A 24,471-nucleotide genomic window follows, 5' to 3' on the forward strand; every position below is an offset into this window, starting at 1 on the left:
TTCGGCTAAATCATTTCATCCACCAACGTAGGTTTACCTCGCACTGGTCCGAGATCATGCGAATCCCCCAGCAGATACGACAGCTTCTTGACTTACAAGAATGTGTATGTTGTTGTGGTGTGTTCAATTAGATCACTTCTGCCCCAACTCCTCTAGTATATTACTAATGCTGTAAATGCCAAGGGTTCGACCTCGTCTACTCCAGTTTTGCTTGGTTCTCCTGCCCCTGTTGTCAACGTGTGGCTTTTTGGGAAGCCTCTGGATCGGGGGATTGTCGCCACAGCCGGTGCTTCTCTATAAGTCTATCAACCGCTATTTTTGCTAGTTTTTACTGATGATATGTCACATTGGGATATGATCAAGGAGTGATGAGCGGTCTCCTTCCCTGAGTTGCTTTCACCAAGACCTTTCCGGAGATAGACGCAATAGACGGCGGTGGTGGTAGTTCTTCACTTCAAGCATTGTATAGGTTCATTTCGTGTTACACGGGCGAGAGATTGATTGTCAACAATAAACTCAAGCGTTGCCATCTACAGGATCGATAGAGACTTCTTCAATGGAACTAAGTGACGAGGCTTGCTTATTCCTAGTATCAAGGCTGCTTCTTTGGTGCTATTGAAGTCTTGCTATTTGGGAAAAAGCTCAGTCGACGATGGTGTGTGAGATTGGATGTGTTATTCTGGCAATCGATGGGGCCCTGCAAGCATCAGCGAGCTCGATACTTTCTATAACTGGTAAGTGCTATGCATCTCTTCAATCATGTCATCGACTCATTGTGGGAAATTGGTCGGATTGTCGCCGGTCTCGGAAACGGCATGAAAATAAATATAATCCCCGTCTGGCATTCAGGTTTGATGAAAGCAAAGAGTCGTAGCAAAAGTCTCTGTATCGAGCTGGCCGTCAACATATTTAGAGTTATTACTGCGTATTGGGTTGATTACGGCACTTCCTTCTTACGTCAACAAAGAGTCACAGTTCCGGTTTCCCTTTGCCCTGCAATGCGCATTAACAAGATCCAACATGCGATATTCCGAGACGAGCATGCGTCATCATAAGGAATGGGCTTCAAAGCGCTGTTTAATAATGGTGGCCAGAGGTTCTTCTATCGCCATGCTTGGCGTTGGGGGTTAATTCATATAACAGCTCATGTTGTAACAAGATTCCTGAGCTGTTGCATCAAAATTCCATGAGTCCAAGTGGCTACCGGAACCGGACTCACCACCATATGAGGTCAAAGGCGTTGGTACGTCTAATCAACAGCTCATTAACCATCTAGAACTCAGTTGATACACCGCACAACACTGCGTTGCTCGTCGCGGGATTTAACAGTGTTTCTTTTTCCTTGCCGCACTCGCCCCCATCTGGATCATCGACTGACTCAGACGATGTAAGTTTATGCTGTTTGCCGCTGCAGATCAGTGCATGGCTATGGAAACCCTGGCGGGAACGGTGTCTCTCAAAGTTAACAAGGTAGCCGGATTAGTGGCTACTGTGATGCTTTTCCTGTTCAACTTCTTCTTTGCTGGTCAGATGCGAAGGCACTGTACTCGTCATGACTACCGGACTTTTTACGAGCTATAACAAAGCATATGATTGGATGTGTCTCTGTCCTTCCGAGTCCGAAGAGCAAAGATAAATATGCTCTCGGCTGCCTACACTAGAAAAAGTGAATAAACTTTAAAAAGCTGGTGCGGTCCGACAAACGACTATCCATCAGGCAGGGATGCTTCGCGGAGTGATTATACGCCGCCACATGTCAATCTTTGGCTAGTTTAATGGGGTCCTAGCAGGGGTATGAGGCAGGGGACATGGGATGGTATCCAAAACTCAAATCAAACCAGTGTCAGTCCCTATCTCTCTTCCTGTCACTTTTATTGACATCCACCCCCCAGTATGCGTTTCCATCGAGCGCTAGCGGCCATATCCGTGCTTGGCCAATTGAGTCGGGTATTGGCGTCTCCAATCTTGGACACTGACGACGCCCAGAAGCCGCTCCTGCAGGCTGCTGGCGACGCTAAGTTCACGCTCTATGAGCAGAGTGAGGATATCTGCGATGCTGGTAGTCGTCAATGGACTGGATGGGTCAATGTTTCTGATGAGAAGAAACTATTTTTCTGTAAGACGGCCTGCGACACCCCAACTCCGCACCATAATGACAGGGCATGAGGGTTCTTCGAGAGTCGTGACAAGCCCACGGAAGACCCGATTGTAGTTTGGCTAAATGGGTGAAATATGTCCCACCTCTCCGGCGCTGCATGGAGTACAGGACTCTAACATCTGCATCATGTAGTGGCCCTGGAGGATCGAGTCTCATGGGTTTGTTCACCGAGATTGGACCATGTCTGACCAATGAAGGAAACAATGACACCTTTCGCAACGAGCATAGCTGGACTAACTTCGCCAACATGCTATTCATTGAGTAAAACGAGTCCCATGCCTGAACTGTGAGCCAGACATTGACTCCGTGGTAGCCAACCCGCTGGCGTGGGATTTTCCTCTATCAACAACGGCACCGCCGGGGGACCCAACACCATCAAGGAAGCAGTCGTCGACTTTGACAAATTCCTCTCCGTCTTCTTCACCGAGGTATTTCCCCAGTTCTCCCACCTCTCTTTCCACGTAGCCGGGGAGTCCTTTGCAGGGACCTACCTTCCCGCCTTCGTCAGCTACATCAGCCGACGGCAACAGCTCGGCGTGCCCGATGTGTCTCAGGTGCCCATCCAATCCATCACGCTAGTCGATGCCGTCATTGACGTCGTCGGATCCGGCGCCCTGGGTTCGTATGACCACATGTGCCGCTTCGACGAGCACGGAAAGAACAAAATACCGCACGGATACAACGCCACGGTATGCCGTGCTATCGAGAAGGCCGTGCCGGAATGCGAGCGCCTTAATCGCCATTGCATAGAAACTTACGACAGAGAGATATGCATGGCTGCGGCTGCTTACTGCCAGGAACACATCGAGAAGTATTTGGAGGTTGGTGTCGGGGCACACAATCCGTATGATGATCGATACATGTGCAATGGGACGACGCCTCTTTGCGGCATCGATACGTATTTTGGTCGGTATCTCAACCAACCCAAAGTCCAGGAGGCTTTGGGCTTTGGGTTACACCGAGAGTGGAATTACACGCCGATTAATTACGAGATGAATGACCGGTGGCACGAGAGTCGAGATATGTATATGCCCACCACGCGGGAGTTAACGTGGATTTTGGATGAGACGGAAACGAAGGTGTTGGTTATGAATGGAAATAATGATATTATCGTGTAAGTTTCCCGTACCATTTGATTTGGCTACACGACTACCTCAGCCCGGCGATCTTACTTACCTACCCTCAAAAAGGAACACCGAAGGCCAGAAGCGCGTCTACGATAATCAGCCGTGGAACCACCAGGCCAAGTATCGGCTTGAGAAATTTGCTGATTGGCAGTGGCCAGATGAGAAAAGAAATATGAATAGAGGCGGTGAATTTAAAGTTGTGGACAAGCTGGGGTTTACGAGTATTGATGAGGCAGGTCATACGTCACCGGGGGATCAGAAGGTGGTGGCTGCTTTTATCATGGAGTGTTGGCTGAGGGATGGGGGACGTGAAGCTTGTCCGTTTGGGTTTGGTACGAAGGAGATTCTTAAATAATGTAGGGCGTGGAATTTCTTTGATGGGGATGCATGTGGATATAAGAGGGGGAAGGTGGAATTAAGATGGTAATATGAATGATGTTTTCACTGCCCACCAGCAGCCCATTTTGTTACACCTTATGTACACACAAGAAACACGTCATGTGCACTTATGTAAACATGAGGGTAGCTCTTTAGGTAGCCTTGAGAAGACAAAACACCTTTGTTTGTTAATCTGGATCTGACTAGGTCAAGTCTCCTGGTTTGCTGTACAGACTACAGCCGAAAATTACATCGCTATACCTATTTATCGCCAAGTTTATACTTCTTGTACGGTAAACACTCATTAATCAATCAAGAAAAATGTTTTTGAAATCGCCGGAGCCGAAATATGACACTACAGCGGCTATTACCGGCATCTACTGCCTAAAGAGGTAAAAGTATGTCTTCATACGGATACTCTTCCCGGTGTCGGCAGCCAAGGCACCTTAGTCTGTAACCAAAAAGTGGAGGTCCAACGCCCTTTGACGGCATTATAGCACGCATATATACTATTTTATTTCAATTCTATGAATCCAATCGGACAATATACATCCAAAAAGAGCATCAATATGTCAGTTGCAGCTTTACTTGCAACGCTCGCGTTGGCTGCCATCGTGTTAGTGTGCACAGGGGCATTGCGACGAAGACTTGTAAATACCTCCCCACCTCATGGCGGAATATCACATTGAACAAATTGAATTAGAAACAGTCGAGAGCGACAAAGCAACAGAAACGAAATGAAAAGTTCGCGGGGGACCTCAAGATCTTGCCACTACACAATCATGATTGGCAGTCGACGGAGCCGTTGAAATTCCGGTCGTTCAAACCGATTTACCACATCACAATGGGTCAGTACAGACATATATCTCCAAGTTACCATCTCGCGGCCTGTCGAAGGTTAATGTCGATCGTCAGCTCTACGATCCTCTACCCCATCAGACATGATAGTCATCGACACCAACTACCTCTCCCGCATCCAGCTGCGAAAATCCATCATGGCCAATCATGCTGAGCACGTCCTCGGCTTCATCCCCTCCGGTATCTCTGCTGTCCAAGAAACATACTCCTACCTCCTATCCTCGTACCTGCCCTCCAGATACCCATCACTATTCTCCATATCGGAATCCGACAAAACATTCTACAACCACGTGACACAAGTATCCTTACCTCTTTCACCGCCCGAAGATCCGCTGGAAGCTTTGAAACTGCTCGGGGAAACGGTAGAGGACGATATCTTCCTGTTGACGGAAACGCCAGAGGGTCATGTAAACGTAGCGTTCTTGTGCTGTTTCCCGTCCGGGTTCGACCCAGCAGAGAAATTGGGGAAGCTGATGAGGGAGATTCACGAGCCGGTGCCAGGTTACGAGAAGATTGGGCCGAGTATGGAACGGTTCTTTTCGAAGTTGGAGGTTGGGAGGAGTGTTATCAGGGTTAATGTAAGATATTCAAAATACGTCCCGCTGGTTGAGGGGGAGCCACTACAAGCATTACTGATGTTCGAGTGCAGTGGTCTGTGACGACAAGCCCTGTTCTGCTTAATCTTGCAACGAACCATGTAAAAGAGGAGGATACGGTGGAGGAGGACGTTGATGTGGATATACCCCAGGTGCGTTTGTTTCTTTTCCACCCCCTCCCCCCTCTGCCTGACAAGCAAGACTGATAAATTACAACATCAGGCTCGAGTAAGAATGGAGCGGCAAGTTCTCAACCGTCTACCACAAACAGGAGCGATACTATTCTCTTTCAAGACGTACATGTGTCCGCTCGAAGACATAAAGGCCGAGGGTCTTGGTCCTGAATTGGCTGATGCGGTTGAGGGGCTGAAAGTTGGCAATGCACCGGGGATGTGGAAGTATAAAGGGGGTGTGAGGTGGGGGAAGAGTGTTTGCGAATACTTAAGGTCTTAGCTTCGCGTGTCAGCTCGGGTCATTGGGGACCAAGGATTGAGTATTCGGTTGAGATTTGGATTAGCTCTATGAGTGTCTCACTTTTAAACTTGTTAGTCCCATAATGAAGTTTACCCTGTCATCCGAAACAAGACCAAATCCAAGTATATACAGATTGCTTGGGGAGATTTCGGTATATAGAAACGCAAAAACAAAATATTCGTTCTTGGCTATAACGAAGGTGGCAGGTGCGCCTTCTAGATGTTTTGAGTTTAACGCAAAGCTAGTAACGTAACCCACAAGCAAGTTGGCCACTTTGTCTTGGCACCGTACGAACAACCTTTTAATCAACATCTTTATACATAGAAAGATAGGATCGAATTAAAAAGAAAGCGACATGCTTCTAGCATGTTAGGCGCTTTAATCGTAACCCATTATCTCGTACAACTCTAGCTAACCGGAATAGTACCGCAACGCAATACCCGATAATCTAGTTATGAGCTTAAGGAATTAGAAGAGTTAGCGGTCGTACGATATGTGTTAACCTAGGTTCGCGATTATTTCCTCCCCGGATCTATAGTGTTAATGCCATAGCTAACCGACTACTCCGCGACTGTAGTGCTGGACGCGTCGGCGTTAACTAGGCCTCGAACTTCGTACGCCGATAACTACACCTATTGACGACGGGCAGTGAAACCACCCGCAGGTTTAAGGTGTGATGATGATGGCAACGGACAACAAGATCCTCAACAAGACCTTACTATCCGGGAGGTGGAAAGAAATAACAAGATCAAGAGCTCTTTTAGCTCTGATCAGAACAACAAGTACCTCAAAAGGTACTAACAACTGTAGCCTCAGCAGGCTGGGGAAGAAAAGGAACCTCAACAGGTGAAAGATGGGAACAATGGCCTCAACAGGCACAATCAGATCTATAGGGGAACAGAAAGTACCTCAACAGGTACGTCAGACATTGAATGCCTGTCCAAGTAAAGAGAAATTGGTTCAGATTACTGTGGAAAAGGCCGCTTAAATTCCTATCTTTTTCTCAAGAGAGTGACTATGTACATAAGGTCTTAAATACCCTTCAAGAACGCGCTTACATAACTCGTCTGAAACCGGAAAAAAACGAAAACGAGCACCCAAAAACCCTAACCCCACGTCACTATATACACATTCAAATCAAAGAATCGACTACTAGTGAGCCTACTACACAGATATTAACGTGCATCGTGCTTAATTTACATTCATACTGAAACGGGGCCAGGCAGTCAGTAGAATATACTGTAACGGGGTAAGGCCGGACATCAGGGAAATAGGTTACGGGGGCTAGGGAGGGCTACCCTGTCTTCCTTACTTCAAAAAGGGACACGGAGATAACAGGCGACTTTCAACAAATCGTCATCTCTTTCATCATCTTATTCAATGAACTTGACTTTTGTTTTCTATTCTAGTTAGCTAGCCCTTCAATTATGCGGTTCATTCCTACGTGCACTTAGACACTACTTTCGAAATCCTATTATTCTGCCCTTATCTTAGCCTTGACAATGACAAAAGCCTGTACCTTGCTCTGATCAGAGCAATCCAGTGCCAGTGAGAGCTTCAATTCGACTCCCAGAGCCAGACGTCTTGTTCTGAGAATCATTCCGACGAGAGCAGAGTAACCAATCGATCGGATACCGGTCCGGACCGGTCCGATATTCCGATATCGATACCGATCGGTAGCACATTTTGTTCATTAGATCGATACCGGTGGCAGTTTGCGCCACCGGTATCGATCGTTCGATCTGACCGGACCGGTTATATGGAGGATTCTGAGGGCATCGTGACCCTTATTGTTGACCCTGGTTTTATCTAACCTAATACGGTTAGGCGTTGTTTTAGGTAGGAAAAGTGAAGAGCTGAGTTGGCGTGAGCATTATATGGCTAGGTTGAGGAAGCGTTGGGAGGGTGACTATAAAAATAGGTAAGTATAATATCTAGATAACTGTTCATCTCTAACTGACCCTCGTCTAGGCCCCTTCCTGAGACCAACCCTTTAGCTGAAGCTGAGAACCAGCCAGTCCTTACGATGCTTCAACGCCGCAAGCGTTTTTTATATGAGCGACGCCGACTCCGAGGTCCTTGATTCGCAAAGTACACAAGATACACAGCCAATAGCAAAGAGAAGGAAAGGAAAGGGCAGAAACACCAAGCCGGTGCCGATTAGGCAGGAAGAATCACAACAAGACGAGCTTGACCTCTACCTGGCAGAACCTGTGGTTAACGTGGACCAATATTTAAAGGACCCAGTAGCTTGGTGGCGTGATATTGGCGCAAAACATTTCACCAAACTGTCTTATATGGCTGTTGACTTCCTTACGATACCTTCAGCGCAAGCAGAAACAGAACGCCAGTTTAACAGCGTAGGAGAGATGGTATCAGCACGAAGATCTCGCCTAAAACGCCACGTTATTGGGGCATCACAATGTATCAGGTCATGGAGTTTAGCAGGCGTTTATCAGGCTGAGTTGCCACTCCATCTGCTTGACAAGGTATCAAACGTTGAATTGGATGGTGTTTCACGCGAATTAGCTAATTGGGCGCAAAACCATTAAAAATAAACAACTCCGTACAACCGCTATTGATCGATCCGACCTCTATCTGACCGGACCGGTTATATGTGATCGATACCGATCGATACCGGTTGCTTAGTAATCTGTACCGGTACCGATCGGATGAATATGATGTTGATCGATACCGGACCGGTATCGGTATCGGTGAAGAATCATGATCGATATCGATCGATTGGTCACTCTGGACGAGAGTCTCAGAGGCACATCGGACCAACTCGCGCACCAGACGTGTAAGAGCTTCGCTCTTATGACCAGTACCACGATCTTCGTCTGATAAGACCAACAGATGGGATCTGTTGGTACTGGAGCCGTCTGTTCAGTGTGTTAGGTGGTAGGTATATCCTACTGACCGCCTGACCCCGTTTCAATATGCACTCGCATCAGTTGACTAACACTTACCGTAAATAGAATTTAATTAAAGATATACAGAATCGCACTTAGGTTACTATTATCGAGTATATAAGTTTCATAGGCTAGTAGATCTCGCCCCTTATCGTATTTACCGGTAAATATGTATTTTTTTTATTATTAAATACGCCGTAGGCTCGAAGCCCCTGGTACCTCTATAGTACTCCCGTATGTCAAACCGTGCCCTAATGGCTGGACTAAATACATACGCTCCGTCGTCGGTTCGCCCTATTGGCGACTGCGTTGCGTTCACTACCATACTACGTTGGTTCTCAACCTACCAACAAAGTCCCCCCTGAGAAGATCGATGCTATCTGGGCCTTGAAGCTGTCCGACCCGTCCCTAGCAGCCACCTTACAATAGTCCCACTAACTACTGGTTCTCCTGTTGCCGTTGCGAGGTCTCTGCGAGAGTATAGTGGCCGTGGTGCGATAGCGGCCCGTAATCGTTCCCTCGGTCCTTCCAACAGCCCGCAAAAGAGGATTACGTGCTCTGCCGTCTCAGGGGCGTCGCCACAGCGGCATAGCGGCGAGTACACGCCAAAAGCCCCTGTCTTGAATAAGAAGGCTGCTAGTCCTATTTTTTCCGTCCTGATCTGGCACAGCGTAGACGCCTCCAGTCGGTTCAGGCCGAAATACTTGCCCCCTTTCGGTATCTGCATCGAAGGGCCCTCCGGTTCCTCAGTGATAGCGCGTCGCTGGCGATCGTGATGCTCTGCTCCGGTGAGCCATCTCTTCCTCCAGTGGCCGAGGAGGGCAGCCGGGACCTCCTTTTCCTCACTCATCCACTCGGAGCCCCGGGCCTCCTTCTCCATAGTGTACCCTGCCGGTCGGAGTAGCTGCGACCCCTGCTTCCTCTTCGCCGGCCTATCCTGCCGGAGTATATGTGACGCTTTAGCGCTTCGCGCTGCGAAGCAGATTTCTCTTCCCGCTAAGCCGTAGCCGTTCTTCAAACTTAGCAGCCCGGGCACTAAGATAGAGGTCTAGTGGCGGGATTGCTGCTTCTGCTTCCAGGTGGCGAACCGGCGTCGCTTTGTGGGCGCCACAGACTACCCGGAGGCACTCGTTCTGTATCCCCATCGTAAATATGTAAAACAATAGGAGTACGCTGTTCTTAATTTAGTGGAAATTGGTTAATTTTGTGTTTAGTAATCATAGAGTAATACTAAGTTGAAGTATCGTGAAGTTAGCGATTTTAGGGTGAGCTGTCGATTGGGGTGGCCGCAGATGAGTAGGTTGACCTAGTTATTAGATGGATTCCGCTCTACTAGCGAAGTAGCCGAGACCCAGGTTCTGAGATACAGATATAATATATATGGCGACATAATCCAGCTTAGCTATGTTTAACGCACAATATTATCCTTTATGCGTATCTAGATCGATATGTACCACTCTCATCGCACCGTTCCCATCGTCACCATTCAGCTGCTAGCAGCAGTATGGGCCGAGGCACAAGCAGACGGTTCACTCACATCATTTGGATCACTTCCTGATAGATTCAGGCCCAAATTCCGCTACTGGTGAAACTCCCTACCCCTATACTAGGACATAGCCTTCTCCTCGTCAAAATAAACAAATCAACACAACGCAGGTTCCCCGACGCCTCAGTCCCTGCAGAACCCACCACCCGCGATATTCAATCCATCTCCACCGTCGGCGCCAGCGGCCTCCAATATCTCCCCTATTATAACTACGGCCTCTCACCAGCGTCAAGTGACTGGTCCATCTACGGTTTCGGCACTGCCGCTTTTCGATCTCGCCTCGGATCAAACCAGGGGCAGGGTGTGCCGGCTGAGATTGAGAGTCAGTCCCGGGTTGGCAAAGGAATTGGTTTATGGGAATGTAACACTGTGGCGATGGTCCCCGTGGCAAAGCCCTTGAGGAACTTGCCCCCGAAGAAGACGGGCTTCGTGGTGGCGATGAACTGCATGGTGATAGCAGCATAGCTCAGGACCAGAACGCCAATCAGGACGGGCTTGCGGCCCAGAAGGTCGGCGAGCGCACTGCCGCCGAGGCAGCCGATGATGGCTCTTGGGTCACGATTCCAATCAGCAAGCTCGTACTCGATGTATAACAACTCCATTCCAAAGCATAAAGATAGACTCACGATGCCATCAGCGCCCCGCTAAAAGCCGACTGCCAGTTCGCGTATCGCGTACAGCACATACGAACCATCGTATAAATGGCCAAAGTCTTGATGAAATCGAGGGATGCCGAGGATGTTTCCCGATGCCTGGTTCTCGAAGCTGACGAGCAGGACGTACCAGATGCAGAAGAGCCACCAGAGACAGGCTTTGGTGTAGCGACGGAAGGACCCGCGTTTGCCCATCTCGAGTTCTTCTTGATTGCCGAGGTGGGCAAGTTGCGTGTCTTGCTCCGCGTGGACGGTGCTTTGGTTTGCGGAACCCCTAGTGGTTGCTTTAGTTGGACGACGAACAAGGTAACATGAGGAGTTGGCCTAGTTCGATGAATAGGGAACAGAACTTTATACAGCATCGGTGCTAGCTACGACTACTAATTATATGCTACGGCTCGTTAATCTCGACATTGTGTGGTCTCGAGACACGGCTCTCAGGGCTCCAGTGAGTAGAGGTTAGTCTGAGGTATTAGTTCGGACGCGGGGAAGATGCTGGACGGAGGAATCATTGGTCGAGTAGAGACAAGCTAAGGGCTACGGGGTCCGCCGTTTCGGGCTTACGGTGGAGTATGCGGAGACTCCAGGTCTATTCTGAATCCTGCTAGCTTAAGACTTGGAATGTCGTTCGCCAGTGGGTGGCTATCACTGCCAATTAGAGAACTGAGTTATGAGCCGTATAGGGGCGCATATCCGTTCGCTTGGAAAGTCTACCTTCTGAAGATTAGTTCCTTCGTGGAAGCATTGAGTAGTTGGGGTTATAGTAACTTGTCAAGTAGTAAAGCTAGCTTGCAGTGTGAAATTTTACTAACAGTTCTCTTTTCGGGATTGGTTACAGTTCGTCATTTGGTTAGCTAAGAGACTTCCTATTTAAGAGCTTGAGGCTTGGCATGACTGGTGATCAATAAGGAAATTCTAAGCACCCCCCTTGTCTTTCGTCCTAGTCCCACTTGCCGGTTCAAGTCCAGTGGTCGATTAACGTCTCTGGGCGTTCCTTTGATCGAATATCAATGGTGACATAGCCTGCCGCAGAGTTGTTATACTCTAAGAAAATTACTGGCCCTCTCCTACAGAATACTCAGCGTCGTCGGGTACATTGGAAATGTCTGAGAGGAGGAAAATTCGTGGTTTGTTGGAGTAGGTTTGTAGTTTGGTTCTGGCATCTGGTGAACTCATGATGGCGGCGATAAATTGATTAACTGGTGATTTTTATCCCTTTGACTCCCTTCCAACTGCGTTAGTGTCTCTAGTACGTTACCTCACCTATGCGAACCAATTTGAAACCGAAGGCCTAGTCCCTACCACCTCGATATGGTTACCAGACCGGACCTGTCCCTCCGACATGCACAAAATAGTCGACGGCTACGCAGCCGCCGTATCTAACCTAAATGCGCACACGCACCCAGACTACCCCTACCCACCCGTCTCTTACGTGAAGAGCTTGGTCAAGCCGGCGCCCCCATGTACGGCATGCAAGCGGTAGGCGACGATGTAGCCCTAAGCGAAGGCGGCTAGCTTCTAAAAGAGCGAATCGAAGCCTCGGAACACTTAGCTGAGCCGCTTTAGGTGCTATGCTGGGGCGGGATCAACGTCCTTGCGCAGACCCCACATCAGATCCGAAAACAGCACGACGCAGTCAAATCCGACTCATTGCGCTCCAAGATCCGAGTCTATGCGATTTCGGGCCAAGGCGATTTCTCGGCCTGGCTACGGAGCGAGTTCCCCGATGCGTTTTACATTTCAAGTATCCATGCTTGGAACCAATATGGTCTGGCCACATGGGCGGAGATATCGGGCGAAGCGCACTACGGGTTTGACGAGGGTGGGCCGGACGGGAGCAAGATTAGCAAGGAATGGGTCAAAGAGAATATCCAGATCGGCCCGCTGGAGCGCACATATACGGACCCGGAATTTGTGTTTGAGGGTGATACGCCGACGTTTCTGTGTCTGATCTAGAATGGACTTGGGGCGAGGGGATGCCCGGCTTTTGGGTCGTGGGGAGGCAGGTACGGGAGGACAGACCCGAGTAAGCGCGTTAGGCACTACGGGGATGCGGCGGATCGCGTAGTTGGCGCCGATGGAAGAACGTATAAGTCGAATCAAGCTACGGTTTGGCGGTGACGGGATGCGTATCAGAATGACTTTGCGGCGAGGATTAGGTGGTCCATGATAGGGGAGTTTGAGAAGGTCAATCATCATCCGGTAGTGTTGGTCAATGAACATGAGGGGCTTGAGCCCCTCTGGCTCGAGGTAGAAGCTGGGAAGAGTGTGAGGTTGGATGTGTCGGCTTCATATGATCCCGATGGGGGATGAGTAGGTGCTTAGGTGGTTCCAGTATGAAGAGCCGAGCGTCGAGGTGTGGAGTGCGCATAAGTTCACTGCGAAACTGGAGATTGAAGAAGTACTTGAGCCAGATGGCCGGGTTTTCGTGGTTCGAGTCCCGCTGGCAGATAAATGCTGTGTTGAGTTCAAGACGTGGAAACCTGTGACTCGTGGTCAAGTGCTGCATATTGTTTGGAGGTCAATGATAGTGGGAACCCACAGTTGGCTACGTACAACCGGGTCTTAATACAGACGGTGAATTCGAGTGTTAAATGACATTATGTATACTTATATGAGTTTTTTTTATGCTCTCACAATATTGCTGAGTTTTGTAACACGGCTAGGAGGCACTCCTACGGTGACTCTTACACTCATTTATTACGAAAACATTCATCCTCACATCGCGACATGATTTTTCTCCAATTCTTGCGCAATCTGAGTTGGAAGCTCCAACTTAATGAGCGAATCGGAAGTCCAGCCGTCGACTACCTCGCAACGTGGTGGTCCGGACGTAATGCCGCCTTTCTTCTTCGGTCATGGCAAACCACACCCTATCGCGCTGGTTGTTCCTCCAGACGTAGTATAGCTTCGTGAATATAAAGAGCAAAATGGCGAGTAAATTGATGCCGATAAGCACGGCGTTGCCGCGCCTGTATAGTGGCTTGTCTTCGTCGACGTAGATGAAGTTGGCGATGATACCGTCGAGTTGGACTGACATCTACTTCGGTGTTAGCCGACGGGCTTCGGGAGTTTGGTCGAATAGCTGGGGAAATAGGGGTGTGAGATAGATCCTGAGACAAACGTACATTGTAGAGTGCGGCGGAGACAGAGCGTGTGCCGACGTTGTTGGAGTTCTTAGAGGTCCAACCGACGAGGATTGCGTCTGTGTTATATTTGTGAGTAATTTAGGATTAAGACGTTATTATTGAACGGTGGTTACATACGGCAGTAAGGGTACGAGAGCAGAACCGTGACCACGGCATACGTTCCCCATGCGTCGGTATTGGACCCAGGCCAAAAGCGCAACGCAATCATGCATGGCAAAGTCCAAATAGGCTGGGACATTGAAACCAGGGTGCGTTCATTGAAGTATTCCGAGACTCGGGTGATGACGATGAGTGTAACGATGTGACCAATGCTCTAGTACAATTATTAGCATGATTCAGCGAGAATCCTTATCTCGAAAGAGCTCAACAAATACAATCCAGAAAAAAACTACTTACAGACGGAATAGTCAATAGATTCGTATTAAAAGTACCATACCCCAACGACTTAAGCGTAAGCGTAATATACTTAGACGGCGGCGCATGCGGTATAAATATAACCAAGCCCAGCGCGTACAGCGGCCAGAGATCATAGTCCTTCAACGCTTCCCAGAGTCTTCCGGGAGTGATGGGCTGGCGGTTGTGCATATCGCCCTTGGAAGGGTCGTCGCGCAGCACGCGGTTGACGACGATGGAAACATCGCGGTCGGTGAACCAGCCGTTGGGGCGGAACCATGTTTTGGTCTGCACGGCGGAAGCGGGCATGTAGAAGAAGGACGAGATTCCGACCTTGGAAGGGGGAAGTTACTTAGTTTCTGGGTGGGATTCGGGAAATTCGGGGTTGGCTGGCTTACGATAAGGGTTATTAGGCCTTCGACGAGGAAGAGCCAGCGCCATCCAGAGTAGCCAAGGACACCGCGCATGTGTAGCAGGGCGAAGGCTAACAAGGAGGTCACAATAGATGTCACGGATAGTGTCGTCCAGAAATAGCTAATTTATTATCGGCTTGTCAGTTCGTAGCGTCCGGTTGGGATTGAACATACCTAAGTCGAATGGGTAGTTCCCGCGAAGTATAAAAATAGCTAAGCCACAGCACCACATCTGGGATGAACCCGCCCTAATCATTTCCATTGTCAGCGGTGTATGCAACTTGTGCATGTGGATATCTGCGTACCTCTAAGGCGCCCAGAAGAGCTCGCGTCGCAAGAAAGCTGCCACGCCCATTCAACCAGAATTGCGAGCATGCAACGATAGACCACAAACAAATCTGCATAGGAATCCATCGGTCTGGGCCAAACTTCTTCGATACCAATTGTGAAGGCAGCTCAGCTAAGAGGAAGGAAATCAAGAAGACACTGTTGCCATAGTTGTAGTCTACGTAGGTTGTGTCAGTCCCTCTCATTCCTTTCAAAGACATTCAAGTCATGTTTCATACCATTTGTATTCAAGCCAAGCTCGTCGAGCATATTGTCAGACACGGCTTGCACCAGGTTTCCGCGATCGACCTGTAGACCAAAGAACATGACACACTGATAATTCATTATCAGTAACCAATGGCATAGTTGTCAGATATATGCAAATGTGCTTTGACTTACAGCCCAAAGACAAACCCTCCAATCCAGCTTCCGAACAATCCTCTTCTCTTCGTCCTGGGTCCAGGTCAATGCCGCATCAAACACATGGCGACATTCGTATTGTGCGTCCTCGTACAGCTGTCTCCAATGCTCCGCATGATCGGGGTTCTCGAAGGGATTATTCCCGTCGAATCCGTCATGCTCGGGCTCGGACTGTTCGCTCAAGTACGTGTCGTGGTGTCCCTTGGTCTCGATTACTTTGAAGTGGCCCGCGCCGCCTTCGGTGACGTTGTCGGTTACAGGGATGTCGCCTTGGACTGGTGGTACCGACATTGCGATTTATTCTTCAGTCCTTGTTGTTCAGGTGGAACACAACAGGCAGCGTAGTATTCTGCTTATTTTACATCAATCTGATATTTTATCTAGCAACCAATGTCTATTATATGCGCTATGCCACGCATGCCCGAATCTGAGCCCTGTATGGCGTGATGATGTACCCTTACCCAAAAGGCGCGGATTCCCGATGACGTGACGACCAAAATCCTTAACTCCTACCCAAAGCATCCCAAACTACTGCAAGGTTTGCATGGCGCTCGGGGAGGTATGGACCGGCTGCTTGGGTCATGTCTTCACTTCCAGCATGTATGGCACCACCTGTAGCGTCGGCTATTGGGCTGGTCATTCTATCTTGCATCAGTCCAATTCACGCCAATTACGAAGTAAAATAAATAATGGCTTGGATTGTTTGAGAAAAAGCGTTCATCATCCTGGGTTGAGGGTCTTGGCGGCATACTTCCCTGCGATACTACGAAACTTGTGTCCAGATGTACTCGTTAGTAGTGCCGAACATTCAACCGAGTCGTCTTCCATGACAACAAAGAAGCTGTCCCCTATACCTCCCAGCTTGTCATTCCGCATTGTCCAAAGGATCATCTAGAATGATCTGTCACTCTTTGCTTCCTCTTTGCGGCACCAAAAATAATTATACGTCCCATTTGCATACAAAGTGAAGCATTCTCCTTCTTACTAGAACACCAACCACCTAAGTCTAGTTCTCAACGGTGTCTTCAGCAATGGCCAAACTGAAACCTACAAATTTAAAGCTCCCACATTAAGGACAAGAGAAGCCGCGTCGCAGCCTTGCGGCGTCCATAGACAGGCTATATGTATATCTGTTACGAAGGCGGATGAGAACGTCGGCGGGAAAGAGGAGAAATTCCAGGAGCGGCTGCAAAACAAGTGAGCGGCGGGGATGGATGGGTTGGTGAGGGCGTTTGAGGGTATTTGGAACAGGGTTCAGTTTGTGTTCCTGTCTGTGGACATCAAGGAGTTGAAGTTGGTTACGACTATCTTGCACTTGAGCGAGACGGAGGATCGTTCGCAGTTGACTAGGTGTCGGACTGTGTGGGTGGGGATCACACCGGAAATGCAGAGATCATGGCTCGAGTCGCGCAGAGTTTGCCTGTTTGAGACGGGGAAAGTCACGATTAATGATGATTCGGTGCGGATGGGGTTGTTGGTGCCGCGCCAGGATGACGGTGAGGAGTATGCGTGGGAGTTGGGATTCAGGTCGTTTGACATGATTCAGCAGATGTTGAGTAATATTACGGATGGATGCTATCAGAGTGAGGGCTTGAGCTCGGAAGAGTAGAAGCAAGATTACGCCGAATATTTCTTTGGTTGTATTAATGGGTGGATTGACTGTCAGTCGGTTCGGCAGGATATGGTTTGCATGGCTGCTTCGCGGCGTCGACTATGGGCTGCGTATTGCGATGAAGTCAATTATTCAATTACATGTTCGCGGTGATGGGGAGACTAAGGGTCGGAAAATTTGGTTGCTCCTGATGCCGAGATTAGTGACGGCGGAGGCGATGGTGAAGGAGGAGACGGTGGTGATGATGATAGCGGCGGCAATGACGACGATGGGAACATGGGTAAAGCTTCTGACAAGAATAAGCGCTTACTAAGTACTTCCTGGGGAGAAACGACGGCGAACAACTTCAATTGACTAAATTTTTATAAGGATCTTGCTGCTGGGAAGCCGCCAAAGTGCTGGAAAGGCATGCATAACGGTAAAGTATTGAGCGAGATTTCAGGAAAGTCTGGCTTTATAGATAACTTATGATGCACTTAGCACACCTTGGAACGCAAGACATCAGTGGTCTTTTGGGGGAGGTTTTACGGAGTTGTAGTGTTCCAGTTTGTAGACTCATTCTATTTGTTAATCAATATCTGATGAGAAATTATCTGTAGGTCAAGCTTGTATTCGGTGCTGGCTCATTCGCCTTCGACAAGGCCATTGACGAAATTTGTCGTCACAAAATTTCACGTACAGATATCCAGCTTGAAGTGCGCAAGCCCAACAGCTGATTTTGGCTCACATGGCTTCGTATGGCTTCATAGTGGAAGGCATTTAATTAGTGTGCTCGGACTCTGCGAGCACCAATCGGGCCAGGTACTAATTTGTTTAATCTGCGATTGGCGAATGGAGCTAATAGAAATATAATGATATGTATGCGATTGAATGGGCACTTTTTCGCGTATCATCCCCTCCCACTTGCCAGAAATCAAGTTATTTCTTCTCGGGATGTCTGTTGGGCTGCTGTCCCGCCCCGACCTTCAACCCATCTGAGATAGAGCCAACAATGCCGCTCACGGGGTTCCTATGCCCTCCCACCTCGAGGCCCTTGGAAACGGCACCGACAATGTCTCCAGCTTGCCCAGCGCCGAGCTTTGCTGGATTGTGTGTCTTTTGGGAGTGTACCTGACCGCTAATGGCAACAGTATGTCAATAGAAAAGCCTTAAGCCGTTCTGGGCTGGAGATGATACCTCTGCTTGGTCTTATTTGACGCATCGGGAGGACCGGAATTATTCATGTTGGTAATGAATTTATAACGGCGGTATTGTTTTAGAGATGAAAACTATCGGTATGTTTGAACCTTTCGTATGTATACAGAGTGTACCATGGTAGCATGATGCTAATGAGCTCCGTATATATGTATGTTAGTATCGCTTCACATGCAGCCATACCTATAGATGAGTCTGATTTTGGCCCGAGGAGACTATGTGTAATCGTGCTGTCATCACCTCCGACTTGGTATTTTGCACTTGGCTTACGAACAACAATTCGGAGCACAGTTTGTTTCATCTGATAAAGGCGATTGTCAACGCATAGCTTCGATGACGTCGTTTACATTGAAACATCCGAACTTCCAGCTTCCATGTTGATGAAAATGCACTGTAAGTCTACAAGGAAACTTCTTTGTGGTGGAGTAGTTACAACTGAAATGGAAAGAACTCGAAGTCATCTGTAGTTGCGGAACTATCGACGGGTTTGAGACTAGCACTATCATCTCAGACACGAGATGCGGTGGAACAGAATAAAAACAAATCAAAAGATAAGACGGATTACGTGTTCTTTTTTCGGAAAAAAGAAAAATTATGGTTTCGTTTGTATAACAATTGCGTGTACCACAGGATGGACTGCATGATTCAGCGAGTCACTGACAATCAGGTCCCCCAATGGACACTGCCTACGGGCTTTTGGGTTGAAGAGCCTCTGTCGTATAGCGCTTTCTCCATCAGTCAATTCATGGAAACACCAGCAGATGTCAACCCAGTTCAAACATTCCCAGTGTCCCAGGCCAGCAGGGCGTGATGCTAGGGTCTGGTTCATAATAGGAAAGTAGGCTTCCCAAAATAATAACTTCTAGTAGAATAAGGCATCAAGTCTTTGAGGAAAGAAGTCAGATTTGTTGTAGCCTATTTATCTCTCAATTAGCTAGTCCAGTTCTATCAACACCAGGAACCAAATCCCAGTTACAGAGCTTGTTTTCTGCGTATGGGACCAAATAGAGAAGAATAGTTGACCTCAAGGAGTGACAATTCACACAGCCATCACGTGCAGACTCGTTTGATGTTAGAGGACAGGTTGAAAGGCTTGAAGAGCTACTCCTTGTTCGACCGCAACAAGCCCCTCGATGTGGGGTTCTTTATTACGTCAGCCTGGACAGTGAAATTTAGCTAGAAAAGAATTTACATCTTTGATTCTCAAATATCGTGATAGTTTGCTTAGGTCAAATTAACATTAGTACAAGCCATCATATACTCAACCATAGCGTTCCAGTTAAAACTAGATAACCCGCATGCCATCCCAGGAACACAGACTCCAACTTTTAATCTTGAGATATCGTCATGTTTGATAACTAAATGCTCTAGTAGCTGCCTAATGCTCACCATGTTTCTCAAGCAACCTATTTTCAAATTCCACCTCCTCAAACTTCATCCGTCCCATGGCGTCCCGTCTTGTCTAGTGTTGTCCAATTGGTTATACTACTGTTCTTGGTTTTCCTCTCAGTTATCATTGTGTCAAGTATCATCCTGTTGAGTGTTATGCTATTCCGTGCTGTTCCGTATGCCCATAGCTGCTTGTTCCCTTGTAGTGACCCTGCCTCTTTAACACCGTTCGTTCTGTAGCAGCGTCGGCCGCGGCTGCAAATGGGCTCGATCGATCGTCTACCTGACTACGGAGGACCGAGGACACTACGCCGGCGGGTGCCTGCTGAATCTGTTGGCAAAGGATTTGGCCAAGTGATACGATATGTTTGGTCAGGCAAGTTCGCTATGCCTTCTACTGATGCCCTCCAGGTCGCCGTGGGTGACTGGGTCGTGGATATGAATCTGGACAGGAGCAGGAGCAAAGTGAGAAGAAGGAGGAATGCATACAGGGAGAGTTTAACGATGGTGGTATGAAAGAGGAAGGAGTGTTCGGCAATTCTGATGAGCACAAGGTGAAGATGGAAGGCGCAAATCAATGAGGAAATTACCGAAGAAGGAATGTGTCAGTTCGGAATCTGGGAAGGTACGAAACATGACTGAAATGGATGCATTACTTCCTCACTCATATAATGCTCTATCCGTTAGATCAGACGGAATGGGAAAAGATCAAACAGATGAGAAAATGAACGTGTATTCAAGATGTGAGTGATCCTTTCGTCCGGTCTAGCTCGATATTCCAATGCAGTGTTTTCCACTAAGGTGCGCCGTATACTTTGGCGCTTTCTTTCTCCATCCTCCAAAAAAACCCGCATATGTACTGGTTGCATGAGACGAATCAACTCTGGGTGCCCATAGGCCAGCGTGAAGAGTTGGGGGTATCGCCTCGCATGCACAGTGCCATCTCCAAAGCTAATGCGCCCGCACTTCCAATAAGAAACTGGAGTCCTCCTGCTTCCACGCCTGCAAGTTCGATTTACACGTCATATGCTCTGGACGTCGAATTACTTCATCTGCTGTAGTGGGGTAAGGCTGGACGTAAGGAAAATAGGTGACGGAGCGGGGAGGATCTTTTGCTTTTCTTCAAGGGGCTTGTGGCTGTAGTTTCTTTTTTGACAACAATCCCTTTTTAATCATCTCTTTTATCACCTTCTTTTCTACACAGTCAACAATAACCGTGCTCTTCTCCAGTGTGCGCAATTCAAAGTTTCGGTTCATAATTCACTTATAAGTTCAGGCATGGTTTCCAAGAATCCATCCATCTCTTCCACTTTAGCCTTGACAACTAGGAGGAATTGTGTCTAGCCCTGATCAGAGCAATTCAACGCCAGTGGCAGCTTTGTCTCGACTCCCAGAGTCAAGGCTCCAATCCTGAGAATCACCCCTTCGCTGAATACAAGAGGACACATCCGACCAACTTGCGCTCAAGGCTTGTAGTGAAACGGGGTCAGGCGGTTAGTAGGATATACCTACCACCTAACACACTGAACAGACGGCTCCAGTACCAACAGATCCCATCTGTTGGTCTTATCAGACGAAGATCGTGGTACTGGTTATAAGAGCGAAGCTCTTATACGTCTGGTGCGCGAGTTGGTCGGATGTGCCTCTGAGACTCTCGTCGGAATGATTCTCAGAACAAGACGTCTGGCTCTGGAAGTCGAATTGAAGCTCTCACTAGCACTAGATTGCTCTGATCAGAGCAAGATATAATCCTCTGACATTGTCAAGGCTAGGATGAGGGCGGAATAATAGGATTTCGAAAATAGTGTCTAAGTGCACGTAGGAATTAACCGCATAATTGAAGGGCTCGCTAACTAGAATAGAAAACAAAAGTCAAGTTGATTGAATAAGATGATGAAAAGAGATGACAAGTTGTTGAAAGTCGTCTGTCATCTCCGTGTCCCTTAAAAAGTGTGGAAGACAGGGGAGTCCTCCCTGGCCCCCGTCACCTACTTTCCTGACGTCCGGCCTGGCCCCACTACAGTAGGAGCTTCGCTCCGGCGTCCATCGCCATGATCTTCGTCTGATCAGACCACCAGATGGGATGTGTTGGTGCTGGGGCCGCTTTGCCAGTGTGTTAGGTAGTGGGTACATCCTACCGACCGCCTGACCCCGTTTCACTGCATGTGGGATTGGCTAGATTCGGATGATCAATACTTATAATAGATGGTTGCCCGCTTTGTGGCATTGCCCAGGAGCAGCCCAACTGTCACCAACATCTCGTGAAAATAAAGCACCTCAGCTGCAAGAATCAGAGACATATGAAAAATGCCTAACAAACACATCCCCGACGTGCCCTCGCCACCGCTCAGCTCAGATTCCAGCCTAGTCCTAGACGCACCCCTCAAATACCGCCAAACCCAAGCGGCCGCCTGCCTAGGTTCCCTTTGCCTAACAGTCTCCTTTGCCCTCTTCCTCATCTCCTTCGGGCAAAAACACTGCCCTCCACCCTCCGGCTGCACCGCGCACCAGCTTCCCGAGAGCTTCATTATCCTCCTAGGTTTTGGCAGCACCGTGGTTCTGATCGTCTTCATTTGGGGTCTCATCGGAGCCGAGGGGGCTTTTGCATACAGGAGGGCCTGTCCGTGGCTGGGCGGCGTGTTTGGCATCATGATGTACATGGTTTTCCATTTGGTATCTGGAGTGGAACAGTCGGTGCCTGGGGGGATTGGGTTGGTCATATGTTGTTTTTGGAGTGGTTTTTGTTTGGAGCTTTGGGTCGGGGGCGGTCAGAGGGTTATTGAGGAGCTTACTGTGAGCGGGTAGAGGAGGAAGTAAAGTATTTGGATACAAGCCCTGAGGACGGGTGGAAAGCTCACATGACAATACATCCTCAGATACACATACATATTGTAAACGAACAGCTTTCATACAAAAGTCAAATTTTCTGCAATACCCTGTGGAAAGTCTACAGTGAGCGCCTGATTATCAATGATCTCGTTCCATAGGAGGGGTGGACGTATAACTTGGGTGTGTAGGGGAATTAAATAAGACACACAGATTGTAAACTTGTAAACGGACATTTGTTGCCAAAAAGACAAATACTGTCGAATCTGGAAAGTAGGATAGTGGCCAGTCCCTAATTCCATGAAGCCTAGGTTGGGTTCGTCCCTTCACTGCTACGTAACAACAAAACAACATGGGACGGCAGTCTATACCAACTCGCTGACAATATGGGACCTGAAGAACCATGTGATATAGGTGCTTCGGCCATGAAGTGATGGTGCCTGTGCAGCGTAGATCTGATTACCCACGGAGCAAATGTGGCCAATTCGTATACCCATTGTTTACGAGTGTATAACACAGAGTAACCGTGAACAATGCTTGAGGTGCGTTCTTATCCCAAGATTCAGTAACCATTGCAGCACGTACACAATGCACATCAATCCACCACGTCACGGCTTGTGGGGTAATCATAGCCTACCAACCCACCATTCTTTGCATAACGCCTTTCCATTCACCAGGATCTTCCAGCAACCACGCCACAAAATGACCATCACGGGTGAGAAGAGAAAGCGCCAGTCCAATGACTCGGACTCCTCCTCATCCCGCAAGCAAAAGAAGAACAAACCCAAGACCCTCCAGCAACTGGCCCCCAAAGCCGGCCTCCACTATGATACCCTCAGCAAAGGCCACCCCCTTCTATCCAGCCAGTGCGTCTGCGACGCCATCAACGCCCTGCGCTGTGCACACAGCAACCACAACCGCAGGTTTAAGCTCACCCGCGCGCAGATTGATGCATCGCTATCTGAGCTCTTCGCAGCTGGGCGACGCCACATCTTCGCAGCTGACATGACGCCTTTCGTGTTTTGGGAGAAGGTCGGCAACAGCGTCGGCTGGAGCAAGAACTTGGAAACGCAGGTTGTGGTCACGCTTGTTTTCAAGCTGCTTAAGGCGCGTAAGCTGTACACGGAGAGAGGTGGGCCGTGGTCGTTGTCTGAGGAGAAGAAGAACAAGGGAAAGGTTGGTTCCACGATTCAAGCGATTGGTCGGTTTTTGGATTCGGTTCGGGAGCACCATGGCGATAATACGCTGTTGATGAGCTTCTACGAGAATCCGTCGCTGGCCCTTGATACGGATGACGAGGGTGAGGAATCTGCCGAGGAGATGGATCGCTACCAGAAGACGAAGACTAGAGGAAGTTCTAAGAATGCGGGCGAGTTGAAGGACGGAACCACGGGGAGAAGCCTAACGGGCATCGCATCTGCTTGCCAGTCAGCCAGAGCCACGGGTGCTTCTCAGGCAGTTCAGGAGTCCGCAGAGGCCGTAAAGATGCCTCGCGCAAATGATGGCCTTGTTCTCGACGGCTGGAACTCTATTATCAGCGCTGCTGGACTACCCATTCGACTTCGTTCTGATTTGGCCGCATAAGCCGATATGCAATATGTCCAACACCGAAACATACCACCCGGATTGATTGTATCGACAGGGATGTCCACGCCAACGCTTCTGGTCCTGGGATCACTTTTAAGACACATTACTACGGAAGTTGCCGGACAACAAACCCAGCGTTGAAGAGGTCCAATTCAATGTATCAACAGTTTTACAGAATTGAACTCGCACAGGTTTTCTTCTTGTTGGGTGGACAAAAAATTGCGATGCGGTTGGTGACGATGGGAAGCCGACCCGACAAAAAGACGAAAGAGCCATGCAATTGTAGCTGCAGTCAAGGTGACCCGACTTATCGGCAATCTATCTGCAGGTGGTGTAACGTCATCACGGTCGTACCCGCTGCAACGGTAAAGGGGGTGGGGGGCACCGGGAGGTGGGAAGGTACGGCCAAGTACAGGGCTACAAAACCCCGCCCCCAAACCAGAAGTAACCATCATAGAA

The 24,471-nt window shown here is 48.7% G+C and overlaps 8 protein-coding genes across 8 annotated transcripts; 6 read left to right on the forward strand and 2 right to left on the reverse strand.

The window, feature by feature from the left end:
• The first annotated feature begins 1,216 nt into the window (after positions 1-1,216).
• Positions 1,217-1,613, forward strand: BCR38DRAFT_430726 (uncharacterized protein). Its single transcript, XM_040860057.1, has one exon. It carries the CDS (start codon positions 1,396-1,398, stop codon positions 1,579-1,581), a length of 186 nt encoding a protein of 61 aa, XP_040717540.1. The 5' UTR covers positions 1,217-1,395; the 3' UTR covers positions 1,582-1,613.
• A 90-nt stretch (positions 1,614-1,703) lies between these two features.
• On the forward strand, positions 1,704-3,843 carry BCR38DRAFT_430728 (Alpha/Beta hydrolase protein). The gene is made up of 5 exons (XM_040860058.1): positions 1,704-2,116; positions 2,168-2,225; positions 2,291-2,419; positions 2,472-3,272; positions 3,349-3,843. Exons 1-5 carry the CDS (start codon positions 1,894-1,896, stop codon positions 3,638-3,640), a joined length of 1,503 nt encoding a protein of 500 aa, XP_040717541.1. The 5' UTR covers positions 1,704-1,893; the 3' UTR covers positions 3,641-3,843.
• Positions 3,844-4,122: 279 nt separating this feature from the next.
• On the forward strand, positions 4,123-5,714 carry BCR38DRAFT_430734 (uncharacterized protein). The gene is made up of 5 exons (XM_040860059.1): positions 4,123-4,313; positions 4,367-4,511; positions 4,579-5,099; positions 5,171-5,269; positions 5,340-5,714. Exons 1-5 carry the CDS (start codon positions 4,191-4,193, stop codon positions 5,568-5,570), a joined length of 1,119 nt encoding a protein of 372 aa, XP_040717542.1. The 5' UTR covers positions 4,123-4,190; the 3' UTR covers positions 5,571-5,714.
• Positions 5,715-10,372: 4,658 nt separating this feature from the next.
• On the reverse strand, positions 10,373-10,897 carry BCR38DRAFT_484196 (uncharacterized protein; the record flags this gene model as incomplete). The annotated part of the gene is made up of 2 exons (XM_040863720.1): positions 10,373-10,598; positions 10,737-10,897. 2 exons carry the CDS (start codon positions 10,895-10,897, stop codon positions 10,373-10,375), a joined length of 387 nt encoding a protein of 128 aa, XP_040717543.1.
• A 907-nt stretch (positions 10,898-11,804) lies between these two features.
• Positions 11,805-13,300, forward strand: BCR38DRAFT_457082 (uncharacterized protein; the record flags this gene model as incomplete). Its single annotated transcript, XM_040861996.1, has 7 exons — positions 11,805-11,829; positions 11,944-12,146; positions 12,269-12,645; positions 12,676-12,819; positions 12,856-12,982; positions 13,020-13,214; positions 13,247-13,300. The coding sequence occupies 7 exons, from the start codon at positions 11,805-11,807 to the stop codon at positions 13,298-13,300; spliced, it is 1,125 nt and encodes a 374-aa protein (XP_040717544.1).
• A 32-nt stretch (positions 13,301-13,332) lies between these two features.
• BCR38DRAFT_473779 (putative MFS transporter) lies at positions 13,333-15,907 on the reverse strand. Its single transcript, XM_040862947.1, has 9 exons — positions 15,384-15,907; positions 15,224-15,317; positions 14,963-15,162; positions 14,832-14,905; positions 14,643-14,778; positions 14,248-14,577; positions 13,969-14,164; positions 13,831-13,907; positions 13,333-13,742 (listed from the first exon to the last, which is right to left on the reverse strand). Exons 1-9 carry the CDS (start codon positions 15,693-15,695, stop codon positions 13,479-13,481), a joined length of 1,683 nt encoding a protein of 560 aa, XP_040717545.1. The 5' UTR covers positions 15,696-15,907; the 3' UTR covers positions 13,333-13,478.
• A 5,999-nt stretch (positions 15,908-21,906) lies between these two features.
• BCR38DRAFT_484200 (uncharacterized protein) lies at positions 21,907-22,404 on the forward strand (the record flags this gene model as incomplete). Its single annotated transcript, XM_040863721.1, has 1 exon — positions 21,907-22,404. The coding sequence occupies one exon, from the start codon at positions 21,907-21,909 to the stop codon at positions 22,402-22,404; it is 498 nt and encodes a 165-aa protein (XP_040717546.1).
• A 501-nt stretch (positions 22,405-22,905) lies between these two features.
• Positions 22,906-24,234, forward strand: BCR38DRAFT_183386 (uncharacterized protein; the record flags this gene model as incomplete). The annotated part of the gene is made up of 1 exon (XM_040853954.1): positions 22,906-24,234. A coding segment is annotated over one exon (1,104 nt), but the record flags the coding sequence as incomplete, so codon positions are not given.
• Positions 24,235-24,471: the final 237 nt, after the last annotated feature.

The sequence above is a fragment of the Pseudomassariella vexata genome, assembly GCF_002105095.1.
Source record: "Pseudomassariella vexata strain CBS 129021 chromosome Unknown BCR38scaffold_5, whole genome shotgun sequence".
NCBI lineage: Eukaryota > Fungi > Ascomycota > Sordariomycetes > Amphisphaeriales > Pseudomassariaceae > Pseudomassariella > Pseudomassariella vexata.